This window comes from Rhamphochromis sp. 'chilingali' (genome assembly GCF_963969265.1).
Source record: "Rhamphochromis sp. 'chilingali' genome assembly, chromosome: 14".
Classification (NCBI taxonomy): Eukaryota; Metazoa; Chordata; class Actinopteri; order Cichliformes; family Cichlidae; genus Rhamphochromis; species Rhamphochromis sp. 'chilingali'.
The window spans coordinates 19,381,193-19,399,195 of record NC_137941.1 but is presented as its reverse complement, the minus strand read 5'-3'; the positions used below and the strand labels follow the sequence as shown (position 1 = coordinate 19,399,195).

The window sequence follows — 18,003 nt, the reverse complement described above, 5'->3', positions numbered from 1 at the left end:
ATATATATATATAAGTCACTCATTAATAAATAGCTGGAAAAGAAAAATGTGTAGTTGTAGCAGTAACCAGTGTGTTAAGTGGATGCGTTGTACAGGGAGATGGCCACAGGCAGGAAAGATTTCCTGTGTCGTTCAGTGGTGCTTTTCGGTAATCTCAGTCTCTCACTGAACGAGCTCCTGTGACTGACCAGCATGTCATGGAGTGGGTGGGAGGTGTTATCCAACATTGTCTTTATCTTGGACAGCATCCGCCTCTCCGACACCACCTTGAGGGAGTCCAGCTCCATCCCCACAACATTACTGGCCTTACGGATTAGTTTATTGAGTCTGTTGGCATCTGCTACCCTCAGCCTGCTCCCCAAGCATGCAACAGCATAGAGGATCGCACTGGCCACAACAGACTCATAGAAAATCCTCAGCATTTTCTGGCAGATGTTGAAGGACCTCAGCCGCCTCAAAAAATAGAGACGACTCTGGCCCTTCCTGTAAAGTGCTGTGGTGTTTTTAGCCCAGTCCAGTTTATTGTCAATGTGTACTCCAAGGTATTTATAGTCCTCCACAATGTCAACACTGACCCCCTGGATTGAAACAGGGGTCAAGTGTTTCCTGGTCTTCCTGAAGTCCACTATCAAGGATTATATCAAGGATTTTGCATTAAATGTTTAGGAATTTTTATACACGTTTTTATGTTTATTTTCAGAGGCCCAAATGGACAAAATAGTAAAGCTTTAAATATAATGATTGTTTTTAATACTTGGATGAAAATAATTTGGAATCACCCTTATGAAGTCTAGAATCATCACCGAATGGTATAAGTTTCTTTTCGTCAGATGCTCTGCCTTCAGTTTAGTCTACAGTACCGGTAACTAGAAATCATGCTCAGATGATTGGTTTGGTCATTGAACAATATGTCCTTTCTTTTACTTTGCGTTGGGTCTTTATCCATTAGCACTGTGAAGCATTTTTCAGTCAGTTTTGCAAAACATGGCTGAATCTGAGCACAGAGTACAGCCCAGTACACTTCAGAATTCACCCTGGCACTTCTATCAGCAGTGACATAATGAGTAAGAACTGCTGACCTGGTTCCACTGACCACTATACACACCCATACCATAGCACTTTCTCACCACGCTCCATACATTTCTCTTCTCGTCAATCTGGTACAGTCTAATCTTGCTGACATCTGTCTAAAGATTTTTTTCCAGCACTCTTTTATATGTTTCTGACAAAGTCTAAACCTAAACTCTCTGTATTTCCATTCATGAAGGCGTCTCTTGATTGTCGACCTTGACAGTGGTATGCCTGAATCCTTGAGAGTCTTCTCGACTTGATTAGATGTTGTGAAAAAATTTTTCCATTCCAGCGAACACATTTTTTTCATTCCACACTTTAGTTCTCTTCTGTGTATTCCAGGACATTTGGTGCTGCTAAGTTAGCCAGTACATTCCTCCTGTTGATTTGGCCACCCCTAAAGGTTTTGCTGTCTCTCCGATAGGTTTATTTTGTTTGTTTAGCCTAATGATGGCCTCCCTCATATGCACTGACATTCCTTTGGGCCTCATGATTAGAATTACAGAGAAAAAAATCAACTTCAGATATTAAATCTTCATTTGGCATGAAATTAATGACGGAACAGCAAGTGTTCAACTACTTTTCAGCCTCTGAAAATGGGAGACTGTGTATAAAAACGACTTTATGAAAACCTCTTGAATTTAAGCTAAGCTGTAAAGTCTGTCATGTCTACTTCTACTCTGGCGAGACGTCTTTGTCCACAGCACATGACTCCACAAAGACATGTCTTTGCTTATATTTTGACAATTTGTAGTTTTGCACTGAGGTTTTACAGACAGAAAATGTTTATTCCAATCATTCAGGTAAAATTTGTACAATATCCGATTATAGAGCCATGCACTGTGAAAACCAGCAGTTGCAAAAATGACCTGCAGATTCCAGTGTTACATTTTGGCTCTTGACATGTTTTGCAGTCTGCTGCTGGGCGGATCTTTCCAAGGTTTGGGTCCCACTTGGCAGTAGTTAGAATTTAAGCCACTTGTTGATGATTTTCTTTACAATGTGCTGCTATTAGCATTACAGGTGAATCTTTAACAAGTACACACAAATTCCACGTTGTCACATACTGTACTCTTTTGTCATTACTCTTTTTGATAAAGACAATCAACCTATTACTGTTACTTTCAATATGGTTGTCAACTTTGGTAAAAAGGCATATTTTTTAAAAACAAAAATAACTAGACTTATTTATAAATTATCTTGGTGTTAAATTCTGAATGTTTGATTGTTTCGATCATGACCTTAAAAGTCAGAAATTACTATGAAGCTTTTTTTATAATGCATATACACTTTTAAAAAAGCTGTCAACATGAGTGCAACATGTCTTGGGTGTTTTAGCCAAATCTCCTGGATGAACTGACCCTCTTTTCTTACCCACTTCTCACGGATCAAAGAAGCTTGATGTTCATGCTGGTTCGGGATTTAAAATGATGCCTACTATTCAGAAGACCGGCGGTTGAGTCCTTAACTATTTTTCCAATCTGTGTTTCTACAAGTGTCTTTGGGCAAGATCCTTAATGCTTAATTGCCCCAGATGTGTTCATGAAAATAAGTCTATTCATGACTAAACTGGGTGAAGAGAGAACATGGAGAAGATGTTAAGTTGACTGGATGGAAAAGCTACACTGACAAAGGATGTTGTGAAGGACGACATGTGACAGGGGGATGCTAAAGACAGGGTGAGACGGAGGGAGATGATCCGCTGTGGCGACCCCTAAGGGAGCAAGAATAAGGAGGACGTCACATTACTGCTGGGAAACTCAGCTTGTGGTTCGGTGTTGGCTAACTAGCTTGTTATTTAGATTAGTTACGTATAAGCTTATACATTAATCAGATTCTTGGCAGGATGGTGGTGCAGTGTTAGCACAGTTCTTCAAGAAAAGTTTGAACCTTCTCATCCAAAGTTCAAAGACATGCGTGTCAGGTTAATTGGTAATTCTGAAGCATTTGTAGGTGTGCATATAAATCAGTGAGTGTCTCTGTGTGGTAGCTTTTCCAGCTACTACCCTGCCTCCCCTAGGCTAATGGTTAAAAAATGGATGGATGGGTGGATGGTTAGACAGCTGAACGAATTGACAGGGTATTCCGGCATTGGATAACTGAGCCAAGGATAAAGGGATTCATGCATGTAAGTAAAAAACATTGAGACACAGGACCACAGGAGCAACATGTCTTCTCACTATGAGATATATGATTCACAAAATATGGCTAACTTCAAAGACCTTTCGTTATTCATATACTGTCATAATAAATATGTCAATGCGCTTATCTGGTGTTTTACATTAGAAATGAAGACAAAAACAGTAAAGTTGGAAACTGACTTCCCTGCTACCAAAAACATAAAACTCCAGAGTAAAACCTCTGAAAATGAACCAGTGGTTCTGCAGTAAAACTGCTTCCTAAAAGGGAAACAATGCCTATAATAGAACATCTGGAATTTTCCAAGTGTGCAATGGGATTTTTTGAATGGATGGCACTAGAGAGACAAACACAAATTTTGGTGCTTCCGTCTACTTTTCAAAGATTGTTGCACTGAAGTACAGCATCATTAATTAATTTAATAGAGCTTGAAGATGATGGTGGGTGAATTTGTAAAGACTGTTGCTTTAGGGTAATGAATGAAGAATTGTTTTTATAACTCAAAAGGTTTATTACTGACAGCACTGATAATGCACAATTTAGACCATGGCAATTTATATCAGTAAACTGACATGTTAACATGAAGGGCACAATAGAAATAACAAATATGGTTAAAATGTTATTAGCAATGCAAAGAAAGGGAGATTAACGTTACAATTTGTTTTTAAAATGTAACTGCCCGCCTTCAAATCACTTTGACCTCACTTCTGTCAGGTAATTAATTACTATTAGGTAAATATTCTTTTTAATTATTTATTATTTAGATACCATGTGATAAACCACCAGAACTTGCACTTTATATCAAACATCTTTTATTAGACAATAAGAAAATGCAAATGCTTAACAACAGAAGTCACCCTATTCAACCAAAGTCTTCAGCATGCTATATAAACTCAAAGCTCACACAAAGTCAAAACCCTTCAAGTGCTTGTTATTGTCTTCTACAGGTTTTCAGTACAGTTTTCTCTTCACAATCATGTTCTGGAGAAGTGAAACAACTTGACTCAAGCTTTTAAATTTCACACAACACAAATATAATACAATTAACTCATTACTTGTTTATCGTATGATACAAAACACCTTTAAAAAAAGAATAAAGGACATAAACTGCAATACAGTCTGCTTTATAACTGAGTACATAAAGTGAAATGTAAAGCTCCAGTCGCTAAGCTCAATATGACACAAAGGCAATGCTATTGCACACAACACTGTGAATTCATGTGGAGCCTCAGTGCTCTTTTGCTGATGCGTCTTCAACTTCCATTCTGCTTTATATACTCTAGTCTTATTTTACAGCACCACACTTTTCTCAGTTTATACTACTCCTTGGTGACGCTGGTCTTTTCTTGGGTGGTCTTGGGTCGTTTAGATTCTGGAGGCTGGCACACTGGATCAGTGGGAGGAGAAGGACGATCTGGTGAAATAAAAAGAAGGTTACACGTCATAGCCTGTTTCTGTGTGATCTTCTGCTGCGTGTACAGTCATGCGATAAGCAACATTTCCCCAGTCCTGTGAAAAAATGTAAGCCCACCTTTACTGTTTGCATAGCAATTAAGAGGCTAAGTAGTAGCCAGGTAATTCCAATCAAATGTACCAAATCATTTTTCAGCAAGTGTGAGCACAAGTTCTAGCAGTTTGCTGGTCTGGAGGATTCAGATATGTGTTAACGCAATGTCACAATCTTCCTCGTGCCGCAGCAAATTCAACTCAAGGTCAGATTGTGCAATGCTCAACAGCTACGTCTCAGACTCATGACAATGCAATTAAAAAAGACTGATTTGGAATGAAACAATGAAAACGAGCCTCTTCTCTCTAAAAAGAACATGATACCTAAAGTTTGATTTGACAATAATGGAGATGTTTGGTGAAAACACAGCATATCAGCGTAAACACCTTTTGCAAACTGTGAACCACAGTGTTCGAGGGGTAATGATTTGGGCTTCTTTGGCACCCCCATGCAGGGCTCGCAAAATCGCTAGCCCGACGTCCCGGGGCTATATGATGGCAGGGCTAGCGATTTTGCGAGCCCTGCCATGATCTGCTACTAGAAAGCAGGACTTCGGCATTAATTCTGGGTTTTCTGCACTGCATGATGTTTTGGGGGGTTTTGTACATTAAACACCATCAGGGCTGAAGGTGCAAGAATAAACAAAAATACGCTGAGAAATAATCTGAACATTAATTAATGAAATACTCAATTATGAGCTCATCAGATTCTCCCATATCTTAATGATAGAGCTGTGAAATTTAAATAACTGTTTAGGGCTCTATAGCACATCATGGTCACCATGGAAACGCGAACCCCATTTGCGACTAAAAACAGACCTGCAATACAAATGCATTTAGGATCGGCGTGTGAATAAAAAGTTTGACATTAAGCACACGCACACTGATACCACAACAGCAGCAGAGATGATGATGATGGCCCAGTTTAATGTGGAGCTAGAGTCTGTTTACACACCGCAAAGAGCAAAGAGGTGGAGCTTCCTTTGAATACTTATTATTGCTCGTTAATAAAAGAAACGCTTCAGTGGAAGATCTATGTCATAATTTACACCTTCCACGCCAATCAAATGGTGTCGACCTAACGTGTAGGCACATTTCTTGGGAGGTTACCTGGAAGGTTACAGTGCAGAGTTAAGTACATTCTGTGTCATGCATATAACCTTTTCATATCTTTCGAAAATTATAGTTCGTTGTAAAAGCAGCCATTTAGCTGACAGCAAAATAATCAGTGTGACTGATCATAACAGCATCAAATGTGAGGCCTTGTGTCTCACATCTAAAGCTTGGCTAAAAGGCTTCGTGCAAAAGGACAAAGATCCTAAGCACAGCTCAAAGGTCCAGTCAGTCGTAACTAACTGCATGACTTTAAGAGAGATATGCATAAATAAATTCCTGAAAACTTCAGTGAACCGAAGCAACATTATAAAGAAGAATGGGCTAAAATGTATCAAACAGACCAAAAGTTTAGCACTGAAGAATTAATATAGCCCTTTCAGGTTTGCTTACTTTGATGTTCACTCCCAAACAAAGTGGCTCACCTAATCAAACTATGCTGCTGGCTTGTTTGCAACCTGTCTGACTGCTTTTGTTTCCTGCTTCTTTGAATGCATCTGTAGCTGTGTCATAGTCAGAGATGTCAGTAAACAATTTAAGCTACAAAAAGACTCAAGGTGAAATAGATCTTCAAAAATATATATATGTTCTAAGCTCTAGTACAAATCCATAACTTGCTACAAGCTTGCTATAAGAGCGTGTACATAAAGAGGTAATCCAACTCAAATATGGTACTGTAATAAAGGCACAATAACATACACTGATTTAAACATAGGATAAGACAAGTTGTTGCTACTATCACTCAGTCTAGGGAGGGCCACAACAATCCCTGGGCTCTTGCCACCTAATAATTGTAAGCATCTCACTCGACTCTCCATTATAAAAGTTGATTATCGTGGAAAGTTCAGCATTAAAAAAGACGGCGAAAACCTTACTAACCGTGTTTGGCCTTTTCCGTGGAGGAGAGAGGGCTGAAAAGTGAGCCAACAGCTGGAGACCGGGGTGCAAGGGGAGTCAAAGATACTCTCCTGCAAACAAAGAGAAAAAAGTAGCAATGCTGAAAAGACCTCAAAGCAACACAACGTGTATTTATCGTCTTTTGTTTTGTTGTTGCCCAACAGTGAAAATTAGTCAAACGTTCCAAGTTACAGATGTGAAAAAGGGGGTACGCAAAAGCATGCACAGGCCTGCTATTGTCTGCCAGCAGTCTGACAGAGTGATTATTATTTTGTAGTCAGTGGGGGGTCCAACGAATCCCTCATACCAGACAGGGCTTTGTTCACACTGCAGGTGCTGGGCACATATTAACCGACAAAAACCTCACACGGCAAATAGAGCTATTTATATTTCTCTTAACTTATTCAAAAGAAGGCATATTATACACTATAAAGAGCACAGTGTTTTCTTACTTTTCACACTCTGAAAACTCAAACTGCATTCAAGGGGGCTAGGAGGGTAGATGTAGTCAATACGAGTCCGGTCAAAGATTTGAATAGATTATATATTTCCATAAATTAGCATACGCTGTAGTTTAGGGCAAACTGCACTCTTCACACGCGTCACGCTGCATCTAAAAAGAAGCTTTAATACTCACAGTGAAGCTTTAAGGCTGCTGCTGCACAAACAACACTTATTATCTCTACATTACATGCTTAATGAATAATTCCACTGTGTTTCTAGATCACTCGAGTGGGTTTCAGCAAGTTTCCCTTTCCTGTAAAATATATTTGAATAATATTCAAAATTGGAGACGCTCATCCTCATAACAGATTTTTAGACACAACTCCTAATAAACTGTGGAACATGGATTTGAAAGACGCTTTTGTTTAAAACTTTACTGTCAAAAAAAAAAAAAAAAAAAACATCCACAAATTATATGTACAAGCATATAAGTTCTTTCTTTAAGGAGGTGTTTTTTGATTTCCTTTTTTCCCCACATACACTTGTGGGACACTTCATTAGGTACACATTGCTAGGACCAACTTGTGCTTTCAGAAAAGGCCTGATACGTGATAGAAGTCACACAGCTGCTGCAGATTTATCAATCATCCGTTCCACCACATACCAAAGGTGCTCAGATTAAACTAAGATCTGTGGACTCTGAAGGCCATTTGAGTAAACTCATGTCAAGTTCAAGAAATTAGTTTGAAAGGATGTGAGCTTTGTGACATGGTGCGTTGTCCTGCTGAAAGCAGCCAATTAGAAGTCACTGTGGTCACAACAGAATGGGCATGGTTAGCATCAGTACTAACCAGGTAGGCTGCAGCATATAAACAATGCTCAGTTGCTCTTAAGGGCCCAAATATGCCAAGAATACAGGCCTCCACATGATTACACCACAAACACCACCTTGAACCAATGATAAAAGACAGGAATGATCGGTGCTTCCATGTTGTTTACAGCAAACAATCCATCCAAATGACTCAAGGCAATGTTTTACCAAACTTCCATTGCTGAATTTTGATCAGCCTGTGTGACCTGTAGCCTCAGTTTCCTGTTCTTAGCAGACAGCAGTGGCACCTGGTGTGGTTTTCTGCTACTGTAGCCCATCCACGTAAGATTCAAGGTGTTGTGTATTCAGAGATGCTTGTCTTGATACCTTGTTTGCACAGAGCTTCTATTTGAGTTACTGTTGCCTTCCATTCAACTTGAAGTAAGCTGGTCATTCTCCACTGATCTCTGACATCAACAACGCAAATTTCACCCAGTTGTTGTGCAGGAAAATCTCAACAGATCAGCAGTTTCTGAAATACTCAAACCAGCCCATTTGGCACAACGACGCCATGTTAAAAACCACTTGAATCCTCTTTCCTCCCCATTCTTATGCTTGGTTTGAGCTTTAGCTGTCACTCTCTTGACTGTGTCTACATGTATAAAAGCAGCAGTTATAAAGTGTCTGTTTATACAAGTACCAATATGTACAAGGCTTCCTGAGAGCCTCAGGGAATACACTGTTGTAAACTCTGTTTCAGACTGTTTTTTTCTACTTTTGAAACTGTATGATGTCATAGATAACCTTAATCCGGTAAAATCAGGCACACGGTTCTGTTTTCACAAAAACTTCTGTTTGTAAGAGGCAGACAGAGGAAAGGTGTCTAAGGACAAACGAGCTAAAACAGCTTGTTTCAGACAAATATGGCTTATTGTGAACTGTGAATAATAATGAAAACCTATTGTCAAAGAGACCAAGTGGAGCTAGAAATGAGTACAATACTTTCCCTTTAAGCAATTAATTTTTTTAAATAAAATAACTATTAAACTTTTATGTTTTTGAAAGTTGAGGGTGTGAAGCACTTTCTTTTTTTAAAGACTGAATGAAACAGCTTTGAATTTCTATTGGCAGCTACACGAGAAAACAACTTGCATACAAAAGAAATAAAAACATACCCGTACTAAGTACACCATTATTTACCCGTTTTACTTTCTGCCACCCTGACAGAATCCCAAAGACAGCTGCTCTAATATTTACCTTGGAGTGGGCCCTTTTGATGTGGCAGCACTCTTAGGTGTTGCGGGCCCAGGAGTATTGGCACTGTTGAGGACTTTTGGTGTGGATGGAGAGAGGGGGGTTACGCGTGGTTGGGGAGTGGAAGGGGCGCTTGTGCTCCCAGATTTTGAGGACTGAGGTGCTGCAGAGGCCGTGGCTTTAGGAGTAGTGGGCTTTCCCCATCCCTCAAGGGTGTTGAGGGTGATCCTGCGGGGCTGAGGTTTGGAGTTGGCACGAGGGGTGCTCTTCTTCTCCTCTGGGGAGGTTAGAGAGGGGGCGTCTTTGCCCTGGTTAGCTTGGGATGTGGCAGGTGGGGCTGGGGGTGACGGCTGGGATATAGGAGATGAGCCTTTGGCCAATGATGCCTTCTTGCCTTTTTTCTCAACACCACTGCTTGGGACAAAGACCTCCAGGGTGGGCGGCTCTTTCAGTGGAGTGCCCAGCTCCCCAGGAGAGAATGACAGGAAGGAGCAGTAACCGTCTGTGGAGGACACAGCCAGGAAGGAACCATCACGGGACCTGCAAGTGATAAACTCTGCTTAATGGTAAAACATTTACAGTTTACCATCCACCTCTCTACTTCATGGGCATAAATCCACACATAAAATATCATTATCAGACTAAGGAATGCTCACAAAGTTACAAGTTTTCAGGTTATTAAATGTAAGACTGACTGTAAGAAATTATTATTATAAGTTCGATCATGTCTTTAGCAACAAATTAACTGATAACTTCATGTTATTTAGAGCTTATGCTGGACTCTAAGTGCAGGCTAAACTGGGTAGTTTGCAGTATTGTGCTGCAGTGGATGAACTGTTTGGTCACTGATAATTTAGCCCATAGATAGCAGCAGAGATGCAGCAAAGGTGGTGGGAGAAGTATAACTTTAAGGAGAAAAATCTTTCAAAATCTTGTTTGTCCATCACATTTGACTAGATATTGATGCACTGAATGTTTTTTTCTTTACTCAACTTTCACTCATCAACACGTACTGTATAAAACTCTGGCTCCTGTTTCTTCCTGTTAAAAGAGTTTTTCCTTCCTACTGTACCTTACAATATAAAGCATCTTCAGGCAAATAACTGAATAACAGGAGTTATTTGAGCCAGTCATGTTCTTTAGTAACACTCGCCAAATTCCACCTTTATGCTAGCTATATTCTGGCTGAGCAATACATGGCTTATGTATCTGATTGAAGCCTGTCGACAAAGCAAGCACATCTACTGGAGCTCATAAGACAAATTAGGCGCATTTCATTTTAAGGCAAATGTTTCACATGGCATTGCTACTCTTTAACCCCTATCTATATTGGCTTCCAAGAGGTGAAAGCTTTCCCTTTATCACGGTGACAAATAAAGGTCTTTTATTCCAATTGCTGCAGCCATCATATAAAAGATGAATTTGGCCTATTACTAGCTGTTCCCTGCTTCTGTCTTCCTCTCTTTTGCTGATTTCTGTGGTTTTGATGGCAATGCCATGAAGTTTTGTACTTTATAACCTCAAAGTGTGTGTTCTGTGAGTACAGATTATCTGCTTTTATGTATTGCTGTGTTGTTTTGTATTTTTAAGACAAAATATTCCTTTAAGAAAATCAGGCTTCACTCAAAACAAGTGAATAATATACAGATTTGGCTGTTTTTAACAAATAAGTAAATACATATTACTTTTTTGTGTGCACATTATCATATCTTCCTGTCATCTTTTGCTTTTGAAAAGTTAAATATAGATACCTGTGCTAAAACGGCTAAAAAGAAAGTTTACCATGTGAGATCACTGAGTGTGTGGTAGTGGATGTTGGACACAAGGCCAAATGGAAGTTTCTGCTGCGTGTCATACAACAGGATTGAATCCTCAGAGGCCACGGCAAACACCATACGGTACGGCAGCTGGAATACGTTGGGAAGAGCCTGGACAGTACCGTCTGCAGGGAAGAAATGGGAATGGGAGTGACACGAAGAACACAACACAAGAAAAGAAAACTAGTCCGAAATAATCAGTCTTGCTTGAATGTCCTTGCCTTCTCCTTTTTTTGTCCTCAGTTCAAAGTAGACAGGGCAGCAGCGCACAGCCAGTGTAGCCTTAGATGGGCACGGCAAGTGAGCAACAGGCCTATAAAACACACAGAAAGATATTTATATACACAGATTATTAAACTTTAACAGACTCTGAATAGGGTGTAAATACAATAACAGTCCACAAAAGATACCTCTTTAGACCCTTCCTGGAAAAGATGTAGGTGGTATTCATGATGTTTTCTCCTATCTCCACGCATCCAGCTGAGGTTTCAAAGAAGCAGACAACAGCGAGGCGAAATTAGAAAAAAAGTGTTGCACTGTTAGAACACAAGATTTCAAAAGCATGCTTTGTGTTTACCGGGAGCAAGCAGGAATGACCCGTCTGGTGTGAATGAGAGACGGCGAAAGAAAGACCTCATGCTGTCATCATGGAACATCCTGTACTGCTTCACCTGAAAAGGCAACAGTTCTAACTCGCTCTGGACAGTTTGGTAGAGCATTTAATTTCTTATATTTGATTTTATAAACTTGTTAAAGAGCAGGTTAAGGAATAAGAATAACACAAGCAGGAAAAACCTCAAAACACCTTTTGCAAAGTTAAGAGAGGTATTGTGGCTCATGCAACTATCAGCTTGGATGAAACACAGATTTCTCAGAATTTCAGATTTATGAGAGACCAGACTGGTGCTAATAAAAATGATTGGAAAGAAGTAACTGAGACATTAGAACCACCTTTAAGACATTGAAGAGAGTTTGTAAAAAGAAGCACGACTGACCTCTCCTTCTGCAAGCGGCCCAGAGCTCATTTTACTGATACTGAAGGCCTTCTTCTTGGTGTGAGTGCTGTACACACGAAGCACCCTGAATGGGAGGAGAAACAAAAATATTCCGAGCATCAGCGTGCTGACACATCAATGCCAGTGCCTACACGACATCAAATACAATCATTTAATAAGGAACAATACTGCACTCATTGCCCACTTTGTTAGTTACACCTGTTCAGTTGTTTGGTAATGCAAAGATCTAACCAGCCAATCACATGACAGCAACTCAGTGCATTTAGGCAAGCAGACGTTGTCAAGTCAACCTGCTGAAGTGAAAACTGAGCTTCATAATAGGGAATAAAGGTGATTTAAGGGACTGATAGGAAGGCAAAAGAAACTTAAATAACCACTTATTACACCTAAGGTAAGCAGAAGAGCATCTCTGAATCCCTCAACCACTGAAGCAGATGGGCTCCAGCAGCAGCAGAACACACAGTGTCACTTCACTCTGCTAAGAACTGGAAACTGAGGCTAAAATCCTCACAGGCTCACCAAAAGTGGACAATAGAAGACTGGGAAAAATGTTGTGTGGTCTGATGAGTATCAATTTGTGCTGCAAATGACAGGGTCAGACTTTGGTGTAAACAACATGAAAGCATGGATCCAACCTGCCTTGCATCAATAGCTCAGGCTGATAGAGGTGTTAAGGTGTGGGGGATATTTTCTTGGCACACTTTGGGCTCGTTAGTACCAGCTGAACATCGTTTAAATGCTATAGCCTACCTGACTATTGTTGCTGACCATGTCCACGGCTTTATGGGCACAGTGTACCCAACAGGATAACGTGTCATGTCACAAAGCTCAAGTAATCTAAAACTGGTTTTCTGATGAAGTCACTGAGTTCACTGTAGTCAAACAGCCTCCACAGTCACCATATCCCAATCTAATAGAGCGCCATTACAATGTAGAGGAAAAGAAGATTCACATAAATGCTATGCAGCCGACAAATCTGCAGCAACTGTGTGCTCACATCATGTCAATAGCTGAGGAATGTTTTAGGCACCTTCTTGAATCTAAGGCTACATCCACACGTACACGGGTATTTTTGAAAACGCAGATTTTTCTATGCGTTTCCACCTTTCGTCCACACGTAAACGGCGTTTTCGGTCACTGAAAACAGAGATTTTTAAAAACTCCGGCCAGGGTGGATATTTTGAAAACTCCGTTTTTGCATTTACCTGTGGACTAGAAAAACGGAGAAAACGCAGCGTCAAAGGTGTGCGCATTTTTTGACGTCACACTGTGCGCCACGTTATTGTTTCGGTGAAATGAATTTCTACAATACTGTTAATTCTACTCTCTGCAGTGTTTAAATGCTTACATATACACACACAGTTACTGTCCCTCCACACATACGACTCGGTTCTGCTTCTATGCCCCAGCTTTGTTTACTTTTTCCCGCCGAGGCTTCTAGACTTCTGATTGGCCAACATTTCTGCACGGTTAGGAATCTAGCGCCACCTGCTGCTTTGGCATGTTCATAGCAGCGTTTTCCTTCATTTCTGCGTTTACGTATGGACGGGATTTTTTTTTAAAACTAAAACGGAAAATCTCAGTTTTCAAAAATACCCGTGTACGTGTGGACGTAGCCTAAGTGATGTAGAATTAAAGCAGTTCTGGTGTTAAAAGAGGATCCACCAGGTGACTTAGTAATGTGTCCCTAATAAAGTCGCCAGTGAGTATAATCCATGTTTGAATCACCTATCACAGCTGAGAGTGGCAATATATTGTCCTTGGGGATCCCAGGTAACCCCCTGCACGTAGCTCTTGTGGTCATTCAAGATAGAAAGCTTCTGTCCTAAAAACACAAACAACAAAATAGACAGAAAGTCAAAAATAACACCAGATAAAAGCATCACAGATAAAATGTATGCACCCACAAACCTTTATTGATGTCCCACATGATAGCTGTGTTATCAACAGATCCAGACACCATGAAGTTTCCATCACGTGTCCAGCAGATGTCATACACATCCTCTATGTGCCCTCTGGAAAGAAATCAGATAGCAAACTCCTTTCTATAACCACATCTCATGGGCATTATAGTTATAAAAGCTTCAACAACCAGAGTGCCACACAAAGTAATTAAACACCATTTATGACTGAGTCTCACTTTGTTGACCTTAGCAAACATTAGCACTTGCTGTTCTAGCGTACCTAAGCGTTTTGACCACAGTCCAGCTCTCCTTGTTTAGCTGAGCATCCTCATCCTCCTGAAACACAGAGGCCTGCTCGAGCTCCTTGGAGTCGTTGAGCTTCCACAGCAGAATTATTGCATCTACATCAAAACGTTAAAATGCCTCTATTATTGTTTCTTAAAAAAACATGTTTCGTTTTGAGAACAAAAACAACAGTTGCTTTTAAATAGAAACACGCATGTTTGCAATGGAGAAAAGGCTGAGAAGCGTCTGTCTACTACGTGGAACATACCATCTCCTCCTGAAGCAAGCAGCTCTCCGTTGGGGCTAAAGCGCACTACGTTGACAGCTTTTGTATGTCTAGCCAGATTAGACAGAAACTCTACCACCGCCTTCCCGTCTGGACCAGCATCCACCCGCCACAGCTGCAAAAACATCATTAGGAAAAGAGATCATTAAAAATTCTCGGTAAATTGTCCGTGCAACATACAGCTCTTCACAAACAATACTCCGTCCACAGATTAATTTTAGTAGGATAAAGGTTACAAAAAAGGGTAAATGTATTAAAAATCTTAATACTTAAATAACTGCTATTAGGTGGATCATCCCTTTAAGGATGTCACATGCCTTGATAATTTAAAACCTTGCTGTACGCAAACATGAAAACATCGCATTGCTTGATGGTGCATCATGACTTAGAGACTGTCACCAGTGTCTGAGAAGGAAAAAACAAAAACAGGACTACTTTTGACTGCTCTGTTAGTCACAAGGGGCCACCACAGTGAGTAGTTCTCCTTATCTGATTTGGCAAAGAGTGTTATACAGGATGCCTTTCCTGATGCAACCCTCCCAGGGATTTGTGCCTCCTCCAGATCTCAGACTAAGGATCTTTGACTTGTTGTGTTAACCAGTATCCTATGGGCCTTAAGAGAGGCATTCTCTAAGGGCTAAAGCGGGCCTGAAAAAGTCTCTGTAAACAAAAGGTCAATAATCACCCTGACAAATGCACAGTGAAACACTTGCTTAAATGTACAGTTGTGGCCAGATTTCTACATACACTCTGGTCCTTCAAAATCCAAGAAACTCTGTGAAGATCTAAGAAGGAGAATTGTAGATGTAGATTGTAGGATTCTGCCTGAGAAAGATGCCCCTGCTCCAAAACTGACACCTTTAAGTTTGACTGAAATGCCCACGTGAACGAGGGCCTTCTGGAGAAGAATTATGGTGAGGTAATGGTGAGGTTTTCACACCCAAGAACACTGTACTAACTTTAAGCACGGTTGTGGCAGCATCATGCTCCAGGGCTGTTTTGTAAGTGGTACTGGTAGATTGCACAAAGTGGATGATGTAGTAAAAGATTCTTATTCTGTTTCCTGTTTTCCTCATTCTCCCTCACATGACCGCAATTTACCTCGTTTCCACTCTTGACTTTCTCAACACTGATTGGTTCTTGATTTTCTTTGTGCCTTAAATAAACTCACCTGGCATACATTGTATAAGGACTGCACTCCCTTTCACTCACTCTTTTCACTCCCACATAGGGCGGCGGCTGAGGTCAGTTTGATTTGTTCTTCTGAGTTTAAACATTTATGTTCAAGTTAATGATTTAAAGTCCAACCTTGTTTTCTCTTTTAGAGTTTAGTAGTCCATGTGTGTCTTCCTTTAAGTTAAAGTGAAATAATCCAGTACATAAGGAAAATCAATGGTTAGGCTGTTTTCTTTGCATTCTGACCAGATTAAACCCATGGTGATAAACTTTACCTTACCTTTGAACCTCCTACCTAACAGATGGAATCTTATAGGAGAATTACCACCAAATTATTCAACTTCACCTCAAATCAGCAGTAAAACAGGTGTTCCAACAGAAGAATGATACCAAACACACATCCATAACTGGTTTTAGAAAGGATAAAGCAAGCAAGCATTAAATTTTAAATTCATACTTGTGTACTAGATTCTTATTTTTCTTAAGTCATTAAAGATGTACGCTGTACAATCATTTCACCCCGGAAAAAGAAAAGTCAGAAGGAATCACTAAAAGCCCAAAATGACCATGACATTCATGATGAGTATATGGAAGATTATAATTACAACTGTACTCTGTCTACCTGCACTGGGACTGTTCAGAAAGTTAACAAAAAAAATTTTCTCCATATTATCTCTGTTTCTGTGTCCTTATTCTTAAGCTAAGTGTTTTTATGACCAATTAATGAAGAAAAAAACAACTGATGGGTACAAATACCTGCGTCTTCTACATCCGTGAGACTCGCTTCTTCCTGCTGCATTTATAGACTAAATCACTGTTTTTTTTTCTTCTTTATTTCACATTTTATTTAATTAAAAACAAAATAAAAATCGTCGACCTCTTACGGAGTTAACCTGATGTTCTGACCGCTGTCTCCACTCACCCTGACTGTGGTGTCCACTCCAGCTGTGGCCAGTCGATGAATGCGTCCATCTGAGCTGTGCTGAAAGTCCAGACTGTACACTGGCTCCTTGTTGTGCCATGCTATCTCACACGTTACCACCTTCATTTCTTTTCAATTTTTATATTCGGCACCGACCTCAAGGGATAAAAACACGGTAAATTCACCACCTAGATCGTTTTCAATCAACTCATATGAACGCATTAGTTAGCAAAACGTACAACAATGGACTCTGAAATACGGATTAGAGAAAACAGTTTGATAAAGCCGCTCATTTGGCTGCACTAACATATAGAGCACAGCTGGCTAACACGTTAGCAGTTAAACTGGCAGGTTAGCTGGACTGGTTTACGGCTAAACACAGTGGACATCATTCCCATTCATGAACATTTGTGTTAAGTTACTGTTAGCTAAGGAGCGTGCCCGTTATAAATGCAGACGAATTACAAATGCTTATTAATCTGAACGAAGATAACTGGAAGTACATGACAGTATTTACCTTCTCTGTTGTCCTGCTCAGTCAGAATTGGTAAATTCCCGCGTTCCAGACTCTCAAAACTTCCGGTCTGCCGTGATTGGACAAAAACACGGAAAGGGCGGGGACAATTGATAGTCTTGACTTTTTGTTTTTTTCCTGACGTAATCCGCAAAGATCTTTGGCCATCCCCTCATTTCTTCATATATTTACTATGTAATAAACACCAGACATGGCGACTTAGTGAAGCGTGCAAACATACGTTGATATACAGAATAAAAAAAAAATTTAAAAAAAGGGGGGGGGGGGGGGTGGAGACTAATCAATTACTGATAGTATAGCATTGTGTGTTTTTCCTACTCAGGTATGTTTTTACTGAATTGACCGTGAATTTGGGACCATTGCCATCATGAAAGTGGATGAAAATCTAATGGTAGTCGTCTCTGTTCATAATTCCATCAGTATTGATGTTGTCAATCTCCAGTACCACTTACCGAAATGTAGCCCTAAACTATGACAGTCTCCACAGTGTTTTACAGGTAATTTTAAACACTCAGTGTTTTTAAGCCTCGCCTTTTGTTTTTACCTTCACTTGGCCAGTTTCCTAAAATGGTTTAGGCACACAAAGCACAGCATGCTGAAATATGACAAGTTCTCTAGTTCATAAAAATACTATGTTCTAGTACTCTGTTCTAGGATGCCCTCTGGACCCAGTGGAGTGAGTGACAGGAGAATGGCGGCTAAGCTGTCATCCCTGTTGGACAACATCTCCCACCCCATGCAAGAGACTCTGACAGCACTGAGCAGCTCCTTCAGTGGGAGACTGCGGCACCCACGGTGTGGGACGGAGAGATTTCGCAGGTCTTTCC

The 18,003-nt window shown here is 40.3% G+C and overlaps 1 protein-coding gene across 1 annotated transcript; it reads right to left on the bottom strand.

Moving 5' to 3' along the window:
- Positions 1–3,843: 3,843 nt before the first annotated feature.
- On the bottom strand, positions 3,844–17,233 carry chaf1b (chromatin assembly factor 1, subunit B). The gene is made up of 14 exons (XM_080902584.1): positions 17,159–17,233; positions 16,642–16,797; positions 14,526–14,658; positions 14,253–14,373; positions 13,980–14,083; positions 13,797–13,893; positions 12,048–12,132; positions 11,630–11,723; positions 11,463–11,532; positions 11,274–11,365; positions 11,018–11,177; positions 9,239–9,775; positions 6,709–6,797; positions 3,844–4,624 (listed from the first exon to the last, which is right to left on the bottom strand). The coding sequence occupies exons 2-14, from the start codon at positions 16,765–16,767 to the stop codon at positions 4,530–4,532; spliced, it is 1,803 nt and encodes a 600-aa protein (XP_080758710.1). The 5' UTR covers positions 16,768–16,797; positions 17,159–17,233; the 3' UTR covers positions 3,844–4,529.
- Positions 17,234–18,003: the final 770 nt, after the last annotated feature.

What these genes read in the sequence shown, in the direction of transcription:
- chaf1b (XM_080902584.1), bottom strand. Translation starts at nt 16,767, where the DNA reads ATGAAGGTGGTAACGTGTGAGATAGCATGGCACAACAAGGAGCCAGTG. An exon ending in GGCCGCTTGCAGAAGGAGAG is followed by an intron (nt 11,724 to 12,047) that starts GTCAGTCGTGCT and finishes TTGCCTTTTCAG; the next exon opens with GTGAAGCAGTACAGGATGTT. An exon ending in GAGGACAAAAAAAGGAGAAG is followed by an intron (nt 11,178 to 11,273) that starts GCAAGGACATTC and finishes TCTTCCCTGCAG; the next exon opens with ACGGTACTGTCCAGGCTCTT.